Raw genomic sequence first — 24,309 nt, 5'->3', positions numbered from 1 at the left:
ATAAAAACTTCAACTAAGCTTCAACTACCCCTCCTACTCCACTCACTGGAACACCACCAAGTTGGCAAGCAGTTATTAAAACCCTACTAAGTATCCTGAAATGTCCTAGACAAGGGAGAGAGGGTAGAAAAAAAAAAACATACACAGGATTCCTGCATCCAAGGAGCTTACGTTGGATGGGAAGCAAAACCAATGGGCACTGGAAAGTAAGGAAGTGCTCCACTCTGTGGTTCTGACTCTGTCGTTAACCATGCAGTAGGGGGAGAGGCCAGGGTGCCTGGAATGGAAGGAGGAGCCCCTGAGCAGGAGTTGAGGGGTGAGGCTTGGCACAGAGGTTGCAACTGGAAGGGGCATACACATTTCTTTCATTTTCGAGAAAATATCTTGGGGCTCAAAGAGGTTGCAGATCCCCTTCCTTTCAGTCGCAGAGTACTTTGGAGGTAGAGCTAGAGCCCAGCTCCCTGAAGCCCATACTGTGCTATTCCCTGTGGGAGAGTACCACACCCAGGAAGCTGGGGGCACAGGAAAACCCGTCAAGGAAGACGCAGTACTCAACATGATCAAAGTCTGAGAAAAGGCATGAGAAGTGGGGAGAAGAAGGAAGGCAGTGCCAACGGAGTATGGTTAGAGGTTCTCTCAGAGGACACCGACACCCAGAGAGAGGTATGGGGTGCAGAGCAGGGTCCACGGTCGAGAGACTAGCCTGCATCAAGGGCCCCCTGACTCTCACAGCCAAGCTGCACTAAAACAACTAGGCTCAGCAGGGGTCAATGGATGAAGCCCTTGGAGCTCCAGACAAGGCAACTGCTACTGGGAGGCGTTCATGTCAGAGGGGCCAGTCTCACCACCGGTCAGGAGAGCAAGCACACCTCTCTCCCAGAAGCCTTCAGTGGAGTCACCAGTTAACCAGGCAGAGGTTTTACTTCCTCCAGAGCCCACCATTCTGAGCTCATGGAACCAGTCTCAGCAGGATAAAAAGCACCGCCCCGCCACAAGCAATAACAAGGAACACCCAAGGGAAGGGGTCATGCCACCCAGCACTAGCTTTCCGCTCAGGCCAGAACACCGCCACACACAGAGGTTCCTTCCTACCTTTGCTAAAGGCAGCTTTTTTGGCTTTAGGGCACTTTTGTAAACAACGCAAACTTGTCAGTCCTCCCACAAGTTCAGGTATATCTCCAGCTCCCAAATCCCCAGCCTCAGACAACTGGCAGCGTTATCATTTCTCCTCCTTAAGACTGGGCAAGGGGCTCCCCTCCCCAACCCTCTATCCAGGAATCCTTAACAAACCAGGATGGAGAGGCTGCTGCAGGGTCCAAGCCACCTTTATGAGGAGCCTTTTCTACACAGGGACAAGGAAAGGAATGGGGACCTTTCCATAGAATTTTCTCCTCCAACTCTCCTTCCTCACTTGCACCCTCACAATGATGGCTACATGTCTTCTAGGGGCCAGGAACATTACAAATAATACAAGGACATCTTTTTTGTAAATGAACACGCTGGGGCTCAGAAAGGGTTAAAAGGCTCTGAAGACACCCCACAGCTGGCACAGCCATGTCTCTCTGGCTCTTTTCACCACTTTAAAGGTGATGAGTTACTTCTCTTTGGCGTCAGGCCAAGGCCTGCCCACCCCACGATCTAGTCCCTGCGACCAGGTGGGCTCCTACCTGCTTGAGCAGGAACTGGTCCTGGGCGTTGGTGCGCAGGGCGATGGCCAGGTGGAGGGCAGACAGCAGCACCCCACTGAGTACCGCAGCCCGCATGCGCACAGGCAGCAACGTGTAGATGGTGTAGATGAAGAACACGGTCCACCAGATGCCCTCTGAGGCGCTGCGCGGCTGGGGCAGCAGCAGGCCCACCACCTGGACAGCCAGCACCACGGCGATGAGCGCGTAGCAGGCCAGGCCCATGTGGTCCTGGTGGAAGGCGGCGCGGTTACAGAGCACAGCCATGACAAGGATGACACCCACCGCGGCCGCCAGCACTGCCAGGTAGGGCAGCTGGAGCGGGGGCCGCGCCGCGTGGAAGGCCAACATGACGAGGCACACGAGCACCAGCACGGCCATAAGCATAGTGAGGCTGCTCTGGTTCAGACGGAAGAAGTAGCGCTGGTACAGCCGCTCCAGTTTGTCCGACGGGAACTTCTTGGAGCGGAATATCTGCAGCAGCGCCAGGCAGCAGGCGCCCAGCGACAGCACTGGGCCGGGCCCCGCGCCTGAGCCGGCCGAGCTGCTGCCATCCCCTGACCCTTCGTCGCCCTCGACGGCACCGGCACCGGCCTCCAGCTCGTCCGCCGCGCGGCCCTTGCCGCGCCGCTCCTCCAGGCCCAGCTCCACCGAGCGAGGGCGCACCTCGGTCCCGCCCGCTGCGGCCGCAGCCGCGGCCGAGCCGCCACCGCCGCCCCCAGGGGGCGCCCGGGTGCTGCCCCCGCCGGCCGCGCCCCGCCGCTGCCGGCGGCTGCCGCGACCGCAGTCGTCGCCGCCGCGCTCCTGCCAAGCAGATTTGGAGCGGAAGCTGAAGCCGAAGCCCCCGGCCAGAGGGTCGTCACCACTCAGCGGAGGATCGTCGTCGTCGTCGTTGCGCCAACGATTAGCCAGGCGCTGCTGCTGCTGCTGCGGGGTCACCGCCCCCCCGGGTTTCTTGGTGCAGCTGCGGGTCGAACCCCCGGGGGCGTGGGGGTAGCCATTGGCGCGGGAATCGGCCTCCCCCCACGCCGAGCGATGTTCCGGGCCTCCCCGGGACGCCGGCGCCGCCGCTGTCTGCGCCGCGTAGCCCGGGGGGCTTACGCTTTTGGAGCCGGACATCCCCCCCTCGGCTTCGTCGTCTTCTTCCTCCTCCCCCGGGGGCCGGGCCGGGGGTCTCCAAGGGGACGGCGGACGGCCGAGCAGGGGGACCAGGCTGGGGTCACACGTCGAGGGCGGCCCGGGGCCCTGCGCAGCAGCGGGGCATCTTGGCACCCCCGTCCTGAGCGGAGAAGCAGGGCAGCAGGAGGACAAGCGGGGAGGCAGGCACAGCCCCGAGGTGAGAAGTGGCTGAGAATCCGCGTCTGGAGTCCCAGGTCCGAGATGGAGTTGGCTCCGAGCTGGGGCAGCTGGGTCTGCTTGAGTGGCTGCGCCGCGCGCAGAGGGACGTCCGGACTCCTGGTTCGCGTCGAGCTCGACGAGGACCGGAGTTGCGGACGAGGCGGGACGGAGAGGTGTCCTTGCGGGCGGCGCCTCTCCGGGGCTGGCAATGCCGGGGCGCGGCGTTCGCAGATTCTGCCTAAGCGGGGCCCAGCGGCACACGCGGCGAGGCGGCGGCTAGGGCGGCGAGGCTGGGGTCCCGGCGTGGAGACCGAGCTGGCACCCTTTCCTCGCGGCGGACTAGGAGCGACTGGGAGGTGTGGGCGCCAGGCAGCATTATTTTCTTACGAGGGGTGGGGAGGTGGGATGGGGGGTGGAGAGGACGGGGGAGGGGGCGGCGGGCGGAGCAACAGCGCCGGGGCCCTGGGGGGTGGGTCCTAGAGCCCAGGGGGGCCGTCGCCCGCATCCCCCACCTCCCGCGGAGAGAGTGGGAGCGAGGCCCCCGCGAAAGCCGAGCCGAGCTTTCAGCGCGTCCGCGCAGGGGGCGGAGGCGAGGACCGGCTCCTGCGGCGCGGCCCTTCCCCTCTCGCCTCCCCCTTCCCCCCAAACGGAGCGGGGCTGGCCCGGACCCGCTGGCCCAGGAGGGCTGCCTCGCCGACTCCGCAAGCCCTAGGCTCCTCGCCGCCGGCTGCGGGCCCACCACGGCCGGGCGCAGAAGGACCAGGCGGAGGGCGGAATCCGGCGCAGCGCCGCCGCCGTTCTGCCCCAAAGCAGGCGGGCTTCTCCCGGGGAGTACGGCATCCAGAGATCGAGGGCCGGGGCTCAGATGCAGCCGGCCGAGAGGGGTCCGCCCAAGAGCTGCTGCGGCCCGAGGGCGCTCCGGGGAGGCCCGCGGGAGCCGGGCTCAGGGCGCGCCATGCACGCCTCGGGCCCTGCGCCGCTCCGGCCGCTCGCGCCGCTCCTCCCTTCTCGCCCGCTTGCCGCCGCCGCCGCCGCCGCCGCCGCCGCCGCCGCCGCCGCCGCCGCCTGAGAGCCCTCCGCATCCCCTCCTCCCGCCGCCTCCCCGCCCCCCGCGCCGCTCCGGCCTCGGCTCACAGCGGCGCGCGGCCGCCTCCGCCCCTCGCCGGGCCGCGGCCCCCGCCTCTGCGCCCCGCCGGCATCCTCAGGCCAGGCCCCGTGAGGCGCTCGGGGCCGCGGGGGCCCCAGTTCCCCTTCCTCACCTAAATTTCTCGCCGCGCCCCCTCCCTCCCTGGCTCCTGGAGCCTGGTCCAGCCCGCTGTCCCTACGCCGGACCTGGGTGGCGTGCGGTCCTCCCCCCCCCCCCCCCGCTTGGGTTCTTGCGCCCCTAGTCCAAGCTCCCCTCTTTTGTATCCCCCTTTAATCCCCCTCCCCCCCCCCCCATTCAACCCAACTTCAGCCCCCGCGCTGCGCCCCCCTTCCCTGGCCGGGCTCGATTGGCCGCTTCCTGAGCTGTCAGACTTGACTCCCGCGCTCTTATTGGGCGATTCTCTGGCCGGGCGGCAGTGCCAAAGGAGGGCGCATCGGGCTGGGGGCGCCCCGGCCGCGACTGCCGCTGGGAGCGGGAGACCAGAGTCCCCGGAGGGACCGGAGAGCCAGACCCGGAAATGGACGGGGGAGATGGAGAAATTGAGGATTTCTGAGACGCAGGAGGACGGTGACGGAAAAGATGGAGATGCAGTGGGTGAGGCTGATGCAGCCAGGGCGGGGCGGACAGGAACGCTTTGGTGGGTAGTTTCCGAGAGAGAGCCCTTCAGACAGCGCTAGGAACACCTGGCGTTTGTGAAGAGTTTTTGCCTGTTCACACATTTAAAAAATCTCATTTGGTTTCCCTCAGTAGCCCTGGGATGTGACAGAGACCAGGAGGCATGTGACTATTCCCGATTTATAGATCCGAAACTGAGGCTTCATGAGTGTCATCAACTTGCCATGGCCACACGAGTTCCCTAACTTGCGACCGAAAGATCTCCCATCAGCACCAAACTGCCTCCCCTACCTAGCAAGCTGGTAACCCGGAGCAAAGCGGGGTTCCCGCTGGACAACGAATGACCAGATACTCCTGCCCAGCACTAGTCACAAAGAGGCAGGAGTGGAGAAAAGGACTTACTGCGGATCAAGGAGGATCTTGGTCTGTGGAAGATGTACCTACCCAATTCCCCTTGCCCCTAGGCTGTTCTAGTGGAAATTCTGTCAGTCCAAACAGTGGGAGGGGTGGGAGACCACACCTCTACTGGAGAGAGAAACAACCTTCACTTTGGTCTTCTTCCTCCAGCTCTCTCTGCAGAGCTTCTGACAAGGAGCCTGGAGTCTGAATGATCTTCCCTTTCTCTCTCTCTCTCTCCCTCTCTCTGTTGGTCATCTCTTTGCAGATTGCAAGATAAGCCTTGCCAGAGTTACAAATTGGGAGGAGAAACATTTGGGGAGATCTGAATAAGATAACCCTTGAGTAATTCAGCCTTTGAATAATCAATCCATGGTTAGCTAAGTCATAAAAAAGCACCATGAAATTTAGTCAACAAACATTTGCAGAGCACTGCTATGTGCAAAAAGCACTGTGCTAGGTGATCCAGGGATAAAGAGATGACCTAACTCTGGTTACAATCGGGGAGGGAGAGGAGCTGGCCACTAACTTCAGTTTAGAGCTCCAGTTCAGTCATTTTGGGAATTGAGAGAGGGGGAGAAGGGGAATTACTTCCCATTGTGAAGGAAAAAAAAAAAAAGACTGGGGGGGCGTCTGGGTGTCTTCCTTGATTAAGCATCCGGCACTTGATTTCGTCTCAGGTCATGATCTCACAGTTTGTGAGTTCAAGCCCCACATCAGGCTCAGCACTGACAGTGTGAAACCTGCTTGGTTTTCTGTCTCTCGCTCTCTCTCAAAAAATAAACTTTTTTAAATGTTTTTTAAAAAGACTCTGGAGGCGAATCTGGGGCTAGCAGAGGGATAAGTAAGAAGAAAGGAAGAATGGACTGATGTTTAGTAAGCAACTACTACATATCTGTAAACATCAATAAACATTTTGAGGAAGACATTATTCTCCCCACTGTAAAGATGAGAAGACTGCAACTTAGAGAAATCAAGGCCCGTAGTCTGTAGCAGAATGGAACCTAAGTACAGCCTGCCCCTTATACTCTACCTCACTTCCTGCAGCATATATGGTATGAGAGACGCCCAGAGAGGCAAGTCCATGGACAGAAGCCAAATGGCCAGAGGTATCAAGGTGATTGGGTTCCGTCCTTGATCCTCTTATTCTCTGAAGCTCTCCCTAGTTCATTCCTTTGCATTTTATTCAAATGTTTAAAAATAACCATCATCTTACCAAAAGAGCTATGTATGGTTAAAAGTAGAAAAACTAACCCCCCCAAAAAGACAAAGCAAACAAAACACATTCATAATCATACCATGTAGAAAGAACCATTAACATCTTAATTTTTTCCTTAACAAAAAATAGGGCTTTTACTGTGCAAATAGTTTTAGAATCTGCATTTTTCTACTTAGCTAAATACTGTGCTAAATATTGCATTTTTCATATTGGCAAGCATTCATCTATAATATCCATTTTATTGTCCAAACAGAATTCCATTGCATGAAAACAGCATAATTTAGTTAGCCAATCCCCTACTGTTGGACATTTTTCACTGTCACAACAGTTTATAAAAAGTTTCCACTCTTCTACTGTTGTAAACAATGAGCATTTTTGCAGAGAAATCTTCACACCCATCTTTATATCCTTGGGAGAAATTCCTACAAGTAGAATTGCTGGGTCAGAGGATAAACATTTTTTTCCTTAAGGTATTTTTGAAATTCTTATCTTCAGCCCCTGCGTCCCTTGCCTATTCCAAGCTTAGCCCTGTCCACTGGAGAGCTCCCCGTGGATGCTCCTTGGTACCCACCAGGGGCAGATTCAGTTTGTTTAAAAGGTCAGGGAGTCTCCTAAAAAGTCTGCTCACCCTGTTTTTTCACCACTTGTGGAATGACCATCCCCCAATCTCCCTGGTCTTGGAGTGGCGAACCCTCCTCTATCCCTATCCCTGTCCCAGAGTCCTGCTGCCCTACCCTCATCGTTACACATGTCTTCTTCCACATTCTGTAGCTACTATCTTCACCCACATCCTCCCTGCTCCTCACCTGAACCATCTCCAGCTCTCTTCTTCCTCCATCCTGCTTGCCCTCAATCTGTCTTCCACTTTGTCCCCCACTTTGATCATGCCTGTCACACCCCCTAACTGAAAATTGTCCACAAAACAGCCTCTTCTTACCTGCCTGCTTTCACTGCCAACCACTTCCCCATGTCATCCAACCACCCTGAATTGCTCCTTAAGCCTCTGTAAAGATCACCTTTTCTACTCTGCACAAATAGCATTTATGGTACCTCTGTGAAACTCTCTCCAGTGCCTCACCCAGGCTGTTAGGCACTCCCTCCTCCTCAGCTCCCAGCACACCTTGCTTTTATCTCTATTATAGCACTTGTCACATTGTATCATCTTAAGTTGTTTTCAGAACTGTCTCCACTGTCAGCTGAACTCCTTGAGGGCAGAGTTGGTATCTTATTCTTGTGCCCTGTGCTTAGCCGGGTGTCTGGCACAGAGGAGGCGCCCCATAACTGTTGTTGGTAAACAAATGGTACATCTGAGGAATAGGGAGCGGAATGGAGTCTTCTGCAGGGGAGGGCAGGTTGCAACTGGCAACAGTGGATGAAGATGGAGAGGTGGGTTGGATTCTTGGATGCCTTGCAGAGGGAAGGTGGGCTTCAGTTTAATGAGCCCCAGAATTTGGGGACAAGAGTGTTCTGACCCATTATGTTTCAGGAGGCAAACTCTGGCAATGATGTAACTACACTGGGAAAACAAGATCCAAGAGCTCAGGGGCCCAGTAAGGAAACGATTGCACAGCACAGGTAGACTGAGCCCCGAAGTGATATGATGGGAGTGAGGTGCTGGTTGGCAGATACCTGTGGAGGGCTGAAACCCAGGGGTCAACCCCTATGAACAGGAGGAGTCCTTAAGGTCAGAAGAAAACCGAGAGAGGAACAAAAGGCAAAGGTTTTGATGACCACTTCCAGGATGTGCACTCGGCTGTTGTCATCAGAGAGGGGCTGACCCAACGCCACTTTCCGACATGAGTACTTGGTTTGTAGAGGTGAGGTGACCACACACCTTAGGGCACTGCAGCTCCTTCAGGAGATCTGCTGAGACCCCCTCCTCCCTCCAGCCATCTTCTCCTTTGTGCCTCAGTGACCCTTTAGGATTTCGTTCTTCACTCTCCCAGGTTTCTTTCTGGAAGAATATTTCTGTTTTGGACATTAGAATATTCATATTTTAGAATATTTGGAAATATTTGTAGAAGTGGGTATCAGTCAGACTCCCCTACCTAAAAACACCTTCCCTCGCACTGCCTAAAATTCTATTAGATAGTCATGCTTTGGGATGACAGTCATTCTCTAAAAATGAAGGCAGGGGTGCCTGGGTGGCTCAGTCAGTTGATTTCGGCTTGGGCCATGATCCCACAGTTGTGGGATCAAGCCCCAAGTGGGGCTCCATGCTGAGTGTGGAGCTGCTTAGGATTCTCTCTCTCTCTCTCTCTCTCTCTGCCCCTTTCTCCTGCTCATGCTCTCTCTCTAAAATAAAAAATAAATATTAAAAAATATGAATGCAAAAATCTAGAGACAGAAAGCAGATCAATGGTTGCCTAGGCCTGGGGATGGGCGGGAATGGGGAGTGATGGCTAATGGGCACAAGAGTTCTTTTGGGGGGTTATGAAGATGTTCGAAAGTTAGATTACGGTAATGATTGTACAGCTTGAGAAATACATTAAAACCATTGAATTGCACAGTTTAAACCACCAGGTGAACTTTATGGTATGTAAATTATATCGCAATAAAGCAGTTGAAAAAATGAATGCAGTTACCTCTTGGAGACTGAAGGGTTCATGCCAGGACTGTTCATTTTTATCAAGTCAATGTGAGTGAGTTTGATCAGAAGGCTTCCACCACTAATGCCCAACCAAGGCTGGGGAGCACGAAGAGAATGGATGCTTGCTGTTTAGGATGAGTGAAGGAGAGAAAGGAGAGAATGCCTGGGACCACTGATCATTTCCCAAGGCACGTGGAAGCAGAAAAGGGCTCGGGTGCCTGGGAGCAGGAAGAAAGAAGGCAGAAATGAAAGCCAGTTAGGACGTCAGGGTCAAAAATGAACTTTGCCCTGCCCTGTAATGAGTTCTTCGCAAGGAATTAAGGAACTCTAAGACCCCTAGGTCTCTATGTAGGGTGAAAGAATCTTAAAGATCACCCTTTCCCAAAAGCGTGTCACTCTCACCTGGATATTTGCATTTTAACAGTAAGCCCCACCCTTCAAACTAGATGATTTACCTTTACCACAAAGAGCTAACTCATCAACAAATCAGAGAGTTGCTAACAGGATGGAGCACTGAGTGTCTTGAGGGTAGGTCATCCTTGGAGGCTCAGGACATGGGTGGCGGAAGTCCCTGAGGTCCCTGGGAGCCATTCTCCACTCTGGCCCACTCCTCATCAGGAGTTCTGAGGAGGAACCGAGGATATCAGCCCTCTGACTCTTGACCTCCGTCTTCCTTGGCTTGGAAATCCAGGATGGTAAGAAGTTTGCAACTGGCCGTAGGGAACCAGGCCCTAGATTTTTCCAGACCCTACACTCTTCCAAACCTCTGGGCCTCAGGGAATAGGAAATATTCAAAGAGCTCAGATTGTAGCTGAGGTGGAAATGGCTGATAATAGCTCGATCTGCCACTCTCCCAGGTGTTGACATTTGCATTTTAATGGAGGCGGTTAATGCCTTCAGAGCTGAAGAAGTGACTAATACGTTCTTTTAGTTGCTACTGGAGGTAAGTGAGAGACCCTTTGCTGCCCAGGGCCTTTTAATGCCGTCCAGCCAATGCTAGATCACACCTGATGGGCAGCTGCCAACCCTGTGGGCTCTAATGCCCACATTCCACACTTTACCTTGGTTCCTGTTCTTGATTTGCTTTCTTTCTTGCACTTTATCCTAAATGTCTGGAAACATTCCCATGAGTCATTTATTCTTTCAACACACATAAACCGATTCTCCATTTCAAGCAGAAAACTGTGCTGGGCACAGTTGAGTGGGAGGAGCTCAAGTTATGGGCCAGCAAGATGGTACCCTCAAGAAGTCAAAGGTGAGGGAATCACAGAGCTGCACAGCAGGGCCATGTCAGCAGAGAGAGTATGTGCCCGGTGCTTCTTGAACACTCCAAACAAGCGCTGTGAACTAATAGGAGAAGAACATCCCTAGGCTGGGGGAGCAAGAAAGACTTTGGGGAGGGTTGAGAAGGACCTTAGGTATGCATAGAAGTTGGATATACAAAGACTGGATGGAGTTCTGAGGATTCAAAGCATTCCTCCAGTCACGAAAGACCACCTATGGTATGATCTTATTTATATGGGATGTCCGAAAGAGGCAAATCTATAGGGACAGAAGAATAGACCAGTGAGTGGTTGCCTAGAGCTGGGGGCAGGGGAGAGGGGGGACAACTGCTAATGAATACAGTGAGATGGAGAAAGCTGTCCTAAGATTGTGGCGAAGGTTCTACAACTCTGTAAAGATATTAAAAACCACTGCATTACACACGTGAAATGACTGAACTTGATGGAATGCAAATTACATCTCAATAAAACAGTTAGAAAATGGGGGGAAAAGTGAGGTCCAGAAAGACCATTCCTTCAGTAACCCTGCTTTACAATTACAGAAGTTTCTAGTTTTCTCCTGTGTGATGGTAACTTTTTTTTTTCCTTTTGAAGGTCCATTTTTAAGGTAAAAAAATTTCATGGACCCCAATTTTAGTTAAGAAAATACATAATGGGAAAAGGGTATTATAAATTTAGTAATTGATTTAAGTGAATTGATACTTTATTAATCACAATAGCATCCACATGTTAGAAAAATGGTTCTGTATCTGTAGGGGAAACATGTTTATTATGCCTACAGATAGGGTTTAGTGGTCCTCTTTTAAGATCTCCTCAGTTCTTCATAGTCCTCAGCCCACAGGTTTAGAATTCTGATCCATGCTCCACCAGGATGTTTTGGGATCATCTTCACTGTCAGGTGAATGCTAATGGATTGGAACCCATTTGTAAAAAACGTGATACAACCATCACCCATTGATGTTTCTGCCTCTTCAAGTTCTCAGCCAAAATGGCGCCCTTTCTTTTCCCAAACCAATGAGCTTTGCTGAGAGCAGATCCAGCAAAGAAGATAGCCAGAGCCATGCTGGTTGGCAGACACTTGTCTCTAGCAAATGTAATTAAAGGCAGCAGCAAGTAAGTGCCTATTAATTTTTCATTAGAAAAGTCAAAGGCAACCTTCTTGGAAGACAGCATTACTGAACTTCAGCTTTGGTAGTTAAAGCCAGGCGTTCCCTCACTGTGTATACATCCTTTCCTATGAGTACACACACACACACGCACACACACACAGTCCATAACTACTTTATTGAATCTAAGAGAGAAGGCACAGAGGCAAGTACCCCTATACCCTACAGAGGTCATTTTGTCCCATCTTGTCTTAAATTATCCCAATGGCTATCTGCACACATAATTGACTATGCATATGAACCTTATACAGTATAATGATATCTCTCCAGACTGTGTTTACATTCCACTTTTATAGTTTGAACCTTTTTCAGATGCCCTTGGGGAGATTACTATTCAGAATTCTCTATGGCAAATCCTTTTGTAAAGAAAGTACACTGCTTACTCCCTAATGTGCTTGTTTTGTAAGCCAGGAGCAATGTTGCAAGGTAAGAAGAGGGGAGCTGAGGGCTGGGTGTGAACCCCCCATCTGGCCCTAACAGCTGTCTCCCTATTGGTTGGCAGAGCCAATTCAACTAGGGAAGAGCTCTAAGCCTGGAGTCAGAACACCTGGAGGTTCTACACCAGTTCAACTAATTTCTGGCTGTGCTATATCCTATGGTGACTTCACCTCTCTGAACTGCAGACCACAGCCAGCAAGAATACCAATGCTTTCCTACCTCCCTTGATGACTTGTTATAAGGCTCAGGACGATGATGTGAAATTTCTTTTCAAATTATTCACCGTTATGTAAATTTGGAGTCATTCTTAATTATAGCCAAGTCATAAATTTATTCTTAATAAATAGAGAGGTCCATTTTAGAGGTAAGCATGGAATGAGGTACATTTCTAGGTCTCAAGTTTTTGCATACATTTATGGATGACTGTGATAAATATTTTTATGTCTGTACTGAGTGTGTACCAGCTCCTCTAGTAGTCTGGAAGATCTGCTCTTTCATCTCTGCTGTGTTCAAAGCAGGGCCCCCAGGGCCATGCAGATGAGGTCTCCACTCGCAAAAGACATTCCCTATTGCAGGATTCTGACAGACCGCAGTCTGTCTGCTGGGCAGACTGGAGACCTGCGCCCTCCTGCAGGCGTGGGTGGTGATCACAGTGGCCCGTGAGGAGCTTGAGTAATGCTGAGTGCTTTTTCTTCTCTCAGTGGCCACTCTGTATGGCCTTGGAGTGGTCTGGTCCCGTCTCTGTGTCACTGACTTTGGATCTGTGATTGGGGATGGCATGGCAAGCCAAGCTGTGTTAGAAATCTTGCTGGGGCTGGCTGACCTTCCCCAAGCTGGGATAATCTCTCTCCCTGGCAACAGGCAGAGGCACCAAGGGACAGTGACAGATTGTGAAATCCTGGGGTTGGGCTTTCTAGAATTACTTAAAGAGAGAAAATAGTAACAATACCTTGCATTTGTATAGTGCTTTTAAAAGACTGAAAGCAGCCTTTAAAAGCTATTCAAGGAGAAGGCAGCGTTGGAATTGTCTGGTAAAGAATGAACCAGGTGGGTAAGAAATGTATTCTTATTCTTAACTACTCAATAACACTGAAAGTGTTAAGAGAAAGCTCCCCCCCAGCCCCCACAGATGCAGAGATGGGGAGCCAGAGGAAGAAGTAGAGTGACTTGATCAATATCACACAGCATTAGGGGCAGAATTTGACCTAACCTTCTTGACTTGTTTTGTTAACCCAAAGCAGGCAGAGAGGATGAAGTTGAATGACCTAACAGTTTGCTTTGTTTGAAATCTGTGGACAGCTCTTAACTGAGTCAGACATTTTGCCTGGTCCTCTAGGGGCATACAGGAATATGCTCTTTGTTATTGGTCAGAAAGCAATGAAGAAGTATAGAGATGGGGCATGAGAAGAATTGTTATCTTCTTGCAAGGTACTACCTGACGTGAGGTCACTAAGGATCTTCAAGCAAGGCAGCACCAGACCCGACAGACAGGCATGGATGCAGCTGCTTCTGTTGCCTAGGAGTTTCACTGGTGTTTGAAAAAGGGGTCAGCAAACTCTGGCCAGTGAGCCAAATGTGCCCATTACCCTGTTTTTATAAATAAAGTTTTGGGGCGCCTGGCTGGCTTAGTAAGTAGAGCATGCGACTCTTTGATCTTGGCGTTATAAGTTCGAGCCCCATGTTGGGTGTAGAGATTACTTAAAAATAAAACCTTAAATAAAGTTTTACTGAAATATAGCCACACTCATTTATTTATTGTCTCAGCTTGCTTTTCCACTACATGAGTTGAGAGGTTATGATAGAGATCAGAGGAACCACAACACTTAAAATCTTTTACTACTTGATCCTATCATAAAAAGTTTGCCAACCTCTGCTTCACACCATACACGCAAAAAATTAACGCAAAATTTATTATAGACCTAAATGTAAAACCTAAAGCTATAAGAACAGTACACAGGAAAAAATATTTGTGACTTTGGGTTAGAAAGATTTCTTTGATATAATACCAAAAGTAAAAATCATTATTTTTCAGGTTATTCAAAAATGCCTTGATAAATTAGACCTCAATAAAATTAAAAACTTTCAAAAGACATTGCTAAATGAATGCGAAGATAAGCCACAAACTGGGGAAATTATTTGCAGATCACATTTCTGATAAAAGATTTGGTTTCAGCATCTATCAAGAGCTCTAACTCAATCATGAGAAAATAACCCAATAAAAACGTGCAAAAGATTTGAACAGACGCTTCACAAAAATGGGTGAAAATATATAGATAATGTATAAGGACATGAAAAGATGCTCAATATCATTAGTCTTCAGGGAAAAGCAAATTAAAATCACAACACGATAACACTACACATCTGTCAGAATGGTGAAAATTCAAGAGGGACCATACAAAGTCTTGGACAGGATGTGGGACACCTGGAACTCTCACACACTGCTCGTGGGGATGTAAAATGGTACAACCACTGGGAAACATCTTGGCAGTTTCTTAAAAAGCTGAGCATACACATGCCGTATAATTATCAATTTCACTTCTAGGTATTTACCCAAGAAACATGAAAGCATATAAGCATATGTCTGCACAAAGTCCTATACACGAATAGTTATAGCGGGTTTATTTAGAAACAACCCAAATACCCATCAACAGTTGAATAGATAAATTTGGTATATCCATGTAGTGGAATACTACTCGACAATTAAAAGGGATGAACCGTTGTTATATTCAACAACATGAATAAACCTCAAAATGATTACAATTATCCTGAGTGGGAGAAACCAGACAGAAGACAGTGTACACTGTATTATTCCATTTATAGGAAAATTCTAGAAAATGCAAACTAATCTATAGTGATAAAAAGCAGATCAGGGGCGCCTGGGTGACTCAGTCGATTGGGCATCCGACTTTGGCCTAGGTCATGACCTCGCCATTCCCGAGTTCAAGGCCTGTGTCAGGCTCTGTGCTGACAGCTCAGAGCCTGGAGCCTGTTTCAGATTCTGTGTCTCCCTCTCTCTCTGCCCCTCCCCCGCTTGCGCTCTGTCTCTCTCAAAAATAAACATTAAAAAAATATATGTGCAGTTTATTTTATATCAATATACTAGCCATTTTAATAAATTCACTACAGCTAATAGCTATTTATAGCTAGTAAAGCTATTTTTTATAGGTATATTTTATAGGTATATTTTTTATAGGTATAATTGACATAGAACTCTCTATATAAAACTTTTTTAAAAAGAAGAAGGGAGGGGCACCTGGGTGCCTCAGTTAAGTGTCCAACTCTTGGTTTGGCTCAAGTCATGATCTTGAGGTTCGTGAGTTCGAGTTCGAGCCTCACATCGGACTCTGAGCTGACAGCATGGAGCTTGCTTGGGCCTCTCTCTCCCTCTGCCCCTTCCCTGCTTGCACTCTCTCTCAAAATAAATAAACTTTAAAAAATTATTTAAAAAATAAAATAAAAAGAAGGGGGGAAAACCTGAGGTTGTTATTTGTTTCTTTAACTGCTTTGTGTAGTTTGAAGCAACCAGCCTATACCCCAGGTTTTATATTCCTTATTCTCACCACAATGGTTTATCTCAGCAGTGGCTCTGTCCTCCAAAGCCTTACCTTCATCAAAGGTGACCAGAGAGGTTAACTGTATTATTATGTGATATAAACTACCTGAATGCTATCTCCTAATGTTAATAGGATCGTTGTTGCTTTCAAATCCAACTAGGTCAGGTATCCAATCTCAGAGAACAGTGTCCACTCTAAATAGTTGGAGCAGAAAGGAATGCATTAAAAGATGCTGGAGACAAGTTCAAGGAGGAAGGTCTCAGCCATTTCTGGATATAGGAGTTGCCTCAGTATGTGGGGAATGACCGAAGAATAATCAAATCTACATTAGAGATGTAGCTTCTTAACGGTGTTTGCCCCCTAATATGTCATGATTTCCCAAATCCTCTTCATGCGAAACTGCTGGCAAAACTCAACTTAGAACCAGCGATAAATGACTTATTCCAGGGATAATTTCATGGGGTATTGAAAGGACAAGGTGAACCTGGAATGCCTCGTTGGGCTAGAAAGCAAAGATGCCCTCCAAGATTAATGGGGACATGTCAAAAGAGCACAGGACACTGCACATCTATTAGAACAAAACAAAAATCTGGCAAGGCCCCAAGAGGTGATCCCGTGCCCACTCCAGTATGGCTCAGGGCCCCAGCTGCCCACTGTGCAGTGAGATACCTCTGAGGACCTGGATATGAAGTAGAGACATATTATCAGCCTCCCTGAGAAATTTTTGAGAAAGCCACCAAGAAAGTATGCTGGTAGAAATCAAGAGCCTTGGATTCTAGTCTGGTACTTCTGTTAACCTGTTTTGTACCTGTCCACAAGGGCAGGCCTTTTCCTCTTCTGAGCTTCTATATCCTTGTATGTTCATTTGGGAGATGGGAGGGGGGACCCTAAGTGTTTTCCAACTGGGCTTCCTGGAATCCTAGGGTTCCTTGTATTGCCTTTGGATATAGCAACGGTGACCAGGATTGGGGGGCGAGCTCTGCCTAGAACAGTCCTTTCATCTGTTTTATGTTTGACAGATATAATTCTGAGTTGACAAACTCAGCAGGTGCAGATAAACTCAATTCCCTTATTATCTAAATTTCTAAATTAATCTCTGACTCCCAGGACCCATTCCCAGAAGGTGAATGAAATTTTCACCCCAAGTATTCTTGGAATTCTCCTCTCAGATAGTGGCTCACTTCTGGGACATGGGTGTCCACTCACAAGCCATGTCTCTGTCCATGTCCCCTGTGGGTCCAGCTACCTCTGCTGATTCTGTGTCATCCCTGGGACATGAGTGCCCTTGGAAGCTGACCGATGTCCCCTCTCTGCCTTTCTCTTCCTCATCCCACAGACCCTTCTCTCTAGCCCACCTCCCATCCCAGGAAAACCCTTCTGAGCCTGGAGAGAATTTTCTCTTGTGTGTGTTTTTTTTTAAAGTGTTCAGTCAGTCTATGCCAGTGAGTCCCCGTTATAGGTCGAATTATGCACCCCCCCGCAACCAAAAAAGGATGTGTTGGAGTCCTAACCCCCATACCTCAGAATGTGACCTTATTTGGAGATAGGGTCCTTACAAAGATAATCAAGTTAAAATGAGGCCATTCGGGTGAGTTCTAATCCAATATGATTGGCATCCTTACAAAAAGGGGAAATTTGGACACAAGCAGGCATAGAAGGAAGATGACAGGAAGACACATGGAGAAGACGGCCATCTGCAAGCCCAGGCAAGAGGCCGGGAGCTAATAGATCTTGCCCAGCCCCCAGACAGAATGAGCACTGCGACACTGTGACCTCAGACTTCCAGCCTTCAGGACTGTGAGAAATAAACTTCTGTTGTTCAAGCCACTCAGTGGATGGTATTTGGGTAGAAGCCCTAGCACACAAATGCAGATTCCTTCCCTCTCTCTCTTTTTTTTAAAGATTTTTTTTTAATTTTTAAAAATGTTTTTATTATTTATTTATTGAGAGAGAGAACAAATGGAGAAGGGTCAGAGAGAGGGAGAGAAAGAATCCCAAGCAGGCTCCTTTCAGCACAGAGCCCGATGCAGGGCTCGATCCCACAAACTGTGAGATCGTGACCTGAGCCGAAATCAAGAGTCAGATACTCAACAAACTGAGGCGCCCCAAACGATTTTATTTTTAAGTAGTCTCTATACTCAACATGGGGCTTGAACTTAAAACCCCGAGCTCACGAGTCCCCGAAATCGTGAGTTGCATGCTCTCCCAACTGAGCCAGCAGGCGCCCTCCCTTTTACCTCCCTTGGAAACCCTTTAAGTTCTCCTAGGTGCTGCCAGTTCTCCTCACATCTGCTTGAATGGGAGAAAGGGATAGGGAAAACACATAAGTAAAGATTTCATAATTTCATTCAGCTACACATACATAAGAGAACAGAGAATCAGAGGCTAAAACAGCTTAAAAATCACTAGGCTGACAAGTTGATGACTACTGTCATTGGGTGATGGGTCCATGGGGGTTCATTGTACTCTTCTCTCAACTTTTGTGTATATTTGAAAATTTCCATTGTAAACCATTAAAAAAAGGAAAAAACAGAGAGAGAGAGAGAGAGAGAGAGGAAGCATCACTGCACATCACTGGGCCAAAAGATGACTAAGGTACTTCCATTTCTAGAGTTCCATCACAGGAGCATCAACCCTTTTCCTTGTCGCTACAGCTGGACTCTGTTGAAAGCATCCACCCCCAACTACTGCCACTGTCACCAGAGCCCATGCCTGACATTTAGTCTGGAGACATCCTTCTCCAGCCAGGCTTCAGCACTGAGGACTTTGCAGCCCTGAGCAGCTGCAGCTGAGCAGAGCAAGGATGGCGGGCAGGTCCTCCCAGATCCCAAATACCCAGCAAACCTCCTCCCCACTTCCGCTGCAGAGCCGGGTCCTCTTGGATAGCTCCTTACTCCGGCTCCCCTCTCTCCTGTCAGGAGTTTCCCTCAAATCCTGTTATCAACATTTAAATTTTTTTTTTTCAACGTTTATTTATTTTTGGGACAGAGAGAGACAGAGCATGAACGGGGGAGGGGCAGAGAGAGAGGGAGACACAGAATCGGAAACAGGCTCCAGGCTCTGAGCCATCAGCCCAGAGCCTGACGCGGGGCTCGAACCCACGGACCGCGAGATCGTGACCTGGCTGAGGTCGGACGCTTAACCGACTGCGCCACCCAGGCGCCCCCTGTTATCAACATTTAAATTACCAAATAACCACTCAAATATCCCTAATGATCACCCTAATGATCATTATCTTCTGGGACACAGCTGTAGTGGCTCTTGCCCTATGCTCCTCCTCATCAAAAGTTCTCCTTGACCCTCAACTCTGGGTCAGGGCAAAAGAACCCACAGGCACAGTATTCTTTGTGGCATTTCATTTATTATTATTTTTTAAATATTTATTTGAGAGAGAGAGAGAGAGAGAGAGAAAGAGGCAGAGGCAAAGGAAGAGAGAAAATCCCAAGCAGGCTCCACGCTGTCAGTGCAGAGCCCGACCAGGGGCTCTATCTCACGAACCCATGAGATCAGGACGTGAGCCAAAATCAAAAGTCAGATGCTTAACCAACTGAGCCACCAAGGTGCCCCGTCATTTCCTTTATATGTGAATTCATTTTATTAATATGTTTTGAAATAAACTCTCCCCCCAACGTGGGGTTTGAACTCATGACCCCAAAATCAAGAGTTGCATGCTCTATTGACTGAGCCAGCCAGGTGCCCCTATTTGTGGCATTCTAATTTTTTCTTAATGTTTATCTATTTTTGAGAGACAGAGTATGAGTGAGGGAGGGGTTGAAGGAGAGGGAGACACAGAATCTGAAGCAGGCTCCAGGCTCTGAGCTGTCAGCACAGAGCCTGATGTGGGGCTTAAACCCACAAACCATGAGATCATGACCTGAGCCGAAGTCAGATGTTTAACCAACTGAGCCACTCAGGTGCCCCTGTGGCGATTTATGAGTCCAGGATACTGTTTGTACCAGGGTCACATTACTCTTAGTGCTACAGTAAAGTAGCCAATAAATGGCAACCCAGTAGTTCTCAACTTCCTCGTGTCCCATTTCGGGAGCCACTCTTTCTTTCTTTTCTTTAAATTCCTCTTCTAAACTCACTTCTTCCTTTAGAGCCCACTAGTGTTGAAATTCCCACTGGCAAAACAAGAGAACAGAAACGGACTTCTCGTGGGGCTGATTCAATGACACTTAAGAAACTGTTCTTTTATTTTAGGATTATGTTCTTCCTATTTTTTGGCCTTAAATTATCTTTTCTTTCAAGAAATGGTGGTATCAGTGTATCACAATTTATCAGTCAGAGTTTAGTTGCAGGTAAAGCAAATCACTCTAGCTATCTGAAGCAGAAAATAATTTAAAACAGGGATTTAGGACTTCACAAAAATCGCTGGAAGGGCTGGTAGAGCAGAGGTAGGCTGGGCACCTGGGAGTGCCTTCCAGAAGAACTGACCTGACCAGAGCTCTGCCAATTCTGCCATGACCCAGAACCGGGGGAGTGGGAAGCCACCGGCCCCCTCTGCCAGCTCCAGGACCCCATCACCTCGGCAGCGATCCAAGTGATCCACATCAGCAAATGGATGCTGCCTGTCCACCCCTTGCCGCCCACGAAGCTAGAGCCCGGGCCTCGGGTCTCTGCCACTGGGACCCCAGGAGAACCAAACGTCCCCCTCACTGAGCCAGCCAGGAGAAAGGTGGCAGGAGTGAAAGCACGTGCTTGGCCACACTTCTGCCTCCCCAATCTCACACCAGTGTGTGTGCCAGGCAGAGGGCCGGTCACGACTGACCTGGAGCTTTAAGCCCTGCAACGCGGGGGTGGGGGATGAAGCTGCTTGGAGCAGTCGGCAGTATCTGTCACAGATGGTAGCTTGTTTTGTTTTAATTGGCAATTCTGTGGCGGAACCACAGAAATCCAAAATCCCCCTTGGGAGTGAGGAAGGTCAGTCCTCTAGAGCAGCCCCATCAAGGACAGAAATTAAACTATTTAGATTCACACCCAACAATCCAATAAACATAGGAAGGGGTGCCCCTCCCCACTAGTCATCAAGAGAATGCACGTTAAAATCACAGTTAACTCATGATTAAAATCACCACTACATGCCCATTAGGATGACTAAAAAAAGAAAGTGAAAATACAAGTGTGTGCAAACACTTTGGAAACTGTGTAACAGTACCCACTAAAATTGCAAGTCTGGGTGACCTCTGACCCAGTAATTCCATCCTAAATCCACCAAATGAAAATAGGTGTAAGAATGTGCATGGCAGGGGCGCCTGGGTGGCTCAGTTGGTTAAGCGTCCAACTTCGGCTCAGGGCATGATCTCATGGTTGGTGGGTTCAAGACTCGTTGGGTTCTGTGCTGACAGCTAAGAGCCTGGATCCTGTTTCAGATTCTGTCTCCATCTCTGTCTGCCTCTCCCCAACTCGTGCACTGACTGTCTCTCTCTCTCAAATATAAATAAACATTAAAAAAATTTTTTTTAATAAAAAAAGAACGTGCATGGCAGTGCTGCTTTTATTTTTATTTTTATTTTTTTAATTTTTAATTTTTTTATTTTTATATGAAATTTATTGACAAATTGGTTTCCATACAACACCCAGTGCTCATCCCAAAAGGTGCCCTCCTCAATACCCATCACCCACCCTCTCCTCCCTCCCACCCCCCATCAACCCTCAGTTTGTTCTCAGTTTTTAACAGTCTCTTATGCTTTGGCTCTCTCCCATTCTAACCTCTTTTTTTTTTTTTTTCCTTCCCCTCCCCCATGGGTTCCTGTTAAGTTTCTCAGGATCCACATAAGAGTGAAACCATATGGTATCTGTCTTTCTCTGTATGGCTTATTTCACTTAGCATCACACTCTCCAGTTCCATCCACATTGCTACAAAAGGCCATATTTCATTTTTTCTCATTGCCACGTAGAATTCCATTGTGTATATAAACCACAATTTCTTTATCCATTCATCAGTTGATGGACATTTAGGCTCTTTCCATAATTTGGCTATTGTTGAGAGTGCTGCTATGAACATTGGGGTACAAGTGCCCCTATGCATCAGTACTCCTATATCCCTTGGATAAATTCCTAGCAGTGCTATTGCTGGGTCATAGGGTAGGTCTATTTTTAATTTTCTGAGGAACCTCCACACTGCTTTCCAGAGCGGCTGCACCAATTTGCATTCCCACCAACAGTGCAAGAGGGTTCCCGTTTCTCCACATCCTCTCCATCATCTATAGTCTCCTGATTTGTTCATTTTGGCCACTCTGACTGGCGTGAGGTGATACCTGAGTGTGGTTTTGATTTGTATTTCCCTGATAAGGAGCGACGCTGAACATCTTTTCATGTGCCTGTTGGCCATCCGGATGTCTTCTTTAGAGAAGTGTCTATTCATGTTTTCTGCCCATTTCTTCACTGGGTTATTTGTTTTTCGGGTGTGGAGTTTGGTGAGCTCTTTATAGATTTTGGATACTAGCCCTTTGTCCGATATGTCATTTGCGAATATCTTTTCCCATTCCGTTGGTTGCCTTTTAGTTTTGTTGGTTGTTTCCTTTGCTGTGCAGAAGCTTTTTATCTTCATAAGGTCCCAGTAATTCACTTTTGCTTTTAATTCCCTTGCCTTTGGGGATGTGTCGAGTAAGAGATTGCTACGGCTGAGGTCAGAGAGGTCTTTTCCTGCTTTCTCCTCTAAGGTTTTGATGGTTTCCTGTCTCACATTCAGGTCCTTTATCCATTTTGAGTTTATTTTTGTGAATGGTGTGAGAAAGTGGTCTAGTTTCAACCTTCTGCGTGTTGCTATCCAGTTCTCCCAGCACCATTTGTTAAAGAGGCTGTCTTTTTTCCATTGGATGTTCTTTCCTGCTTTGTCAAAGATGAGTTGGCCATAAGTTTGTGGGTCTAGTTCTGGGGTTTCTATTCTATTCCATTGGTCTATGTGTCTGTTTTTGTGCCAAGCAGTGCTGCTTTTAAAAGCCCCAAACTGAAGACAACCCAAAGGTCCATCATCAGTGGATTAATAAATAACATGGGGTATGTTCATACAGTGAAACACTACAGAGCAATGAGAACCAACAAATGACAACCACATTCAACAACACGAGTGAATATCACACACAATGCTGAGCCAAAGAAGACAGACACAAAAGAGGGCATACCATTTGTTTTTGTTTAAATAAAATACAAAAGCAGGATCTTAGAAGTTAGATGCATTGTGGATCCCCCAGCAGGTGGATAGGCATCAGAGGGGAACATGGAGCAGGTTTCTGAGGTGTCAATCATGTCTCATTTCTTGATCAGGATGCTGATTACACATCTGTGTTGTAAATTTTTGTCTTGCTGTATGTACACTTACAATACATGCACTTTTTAATGTTTTGGCTCTGGTTTTGTATTTTAAGTAGGCTCTGCATCTAATGTGGGGCTTGAACTTACCACCCTGAGATCGAGTCACATGCTCTACCGACTGAGCCAGCCAGGCGTCCCTCGCGCACTTTTTAATTCTATGCTTCCATAGAATCTGCAAAACAAAACAGACTAAACTTCCACTTTCGGTCTTTCTCTAAGCCCCTCCCATCCTGATAACAGTGATGGTTCCATTGATGGAGCACCTACCACCTGCACAGCTATACTGCTGATTCTCACTACCTCTGGGCGAGGTAGAAGGTCATTCTGTGGATGGGGACCAGAGGTGAAGAGAAGTTAAGCATCCTGTCCAAAGTCATCCAGCAGACAAATGGTTGAGCCACGAGTCAAACCCATGACTCTACAACATGTGCCTTTCCAGCACAGCCCCATCTTCTCTGCAGTGCTCAGTCTGGTATGCAGCCTGGTCAGGCATATGGCCCTCTGCTGAGGATTCAGCCACCTCCTCCCCATCCCCTTCCCTCTGCTCTCTGCCCTGAGCCCAGGTGGGTTATGGTGAACAGCTGCTGCCATTGCCAAGCATGCAGAGGGCAACATGTTGCTCCTTGAAGACAGGCCTAAGGGAGCCACAGTCACTGTCACCACACGTGGTCTAGCATTCTGGAACTTGTCCTTAACTTTGTGCCAGCCTCTCCTGGGAATGGTCTGGCCAGCGTTTAGGAATCTACCAAGCCAGCATGCACAGGAGCAGGGCTTGCAGATTTGCACCCAGGACCAGTTACCCTGTGGTAACCTGCATTACTCAACCATCTGTGGTGAGTAGAGCAGGCTGAGAGCCAGCAGTGGTCAGAGCCCTTGGATACTCTCCAACCTCATGCCCTGGCTGGCTCACAGCGGACCTTCCCGATACCCTCCTGATCCTTTCCCGCAGGCCTTGGGAATGCCATAAATGGCGTGCTCCCTGAGGGCAGGCCCTGTCTCATTCTTCCCCACGCCCACGCTGGCAGTCAGTGCCCGGCATCTGTGGAGTGAAAGGAAGTGCCAAGTTCTGAGAGATACGATCAAGAAAGATGCAGGGTCTCTTCCTGCAAGTAGTTTACAGCCTTGGTGGTGACAGCAGCTAATAGTTATGGAGCACTCGTCGTTTGTTGGCCACTGTTCTGGTCTCTTTATGGGCATTGTCTCATTGAGGCCTAAAGTAAATTCTTTGAGGTAGGAACTGTATGATTCCCATTTTGTAGATGAAGGGACTGAGACTCAGAAGTGAGTGAGATGTGTGGTATGCCCTCTACACTTGCCCACTCTTCCCCTCCCCCTCACATGCATGCTCCTACATAATTCCCTACCATGTGAGTGTGGCTGCACTTACGGCCCATTTCTAATGCATAAAATAGGGTACAAGTAATGGAAGGCTGCTTCTGAGACTGAGTTACAGAAAGACTGTGGCCTCCCTCCTGGGTGCTGTCTCTCCCTGTCTTGGATCACTCACCCTGGGGAAGCCAGCCTCTGGCCACAAGGCAATCCTCACATGTGGAGGTGTGCA

The 24,309-nt window shown here is 48.9% G+C and overlaps 1 protein-coding gene across 1 annotated transcript in view; it reads right to left on the bottom strand.

Moving 5' to 3' along the window:
• Positions 1-4,055, bottom strand: part of ADCY5 (adenylate cyclase 5) — a 146,712-nt gene extending 142,657 nt beyond the window's left edge. Inside the window, exon 1 of the mRNA XM_047874109.1 lies at positions 1,668-4,055. Coding sequence (XP_047730065.1) covers positions 1,668-2,804 — 1,137 coding nt within the window. The 5' untranslated portion in view covers positions 2,805-4,055. The remainder of the gene's footprint in view (positions 1-1,667) is intronic.
• Positions 4,056-24,309: the final 20,254 nt, after the last annotated feature.

Source organism: Prionailurus viverrinus, chromosome C2 (genome assembly GCF_022837055.1).
Source record: "Prionailurus viverrinus isolate Anna chromosome C2, UM_Priviv_1.0, whole genome shotgun sequence".
NCBI lineage: Eukaryota > Metazoa > Chordata > Mammalia > Carnivora > Felidae > Prionailurus > Prionailurus viverrinus.
This window is presented reverse-complemented; position numbering and strand designations above follow the sequence as displayed.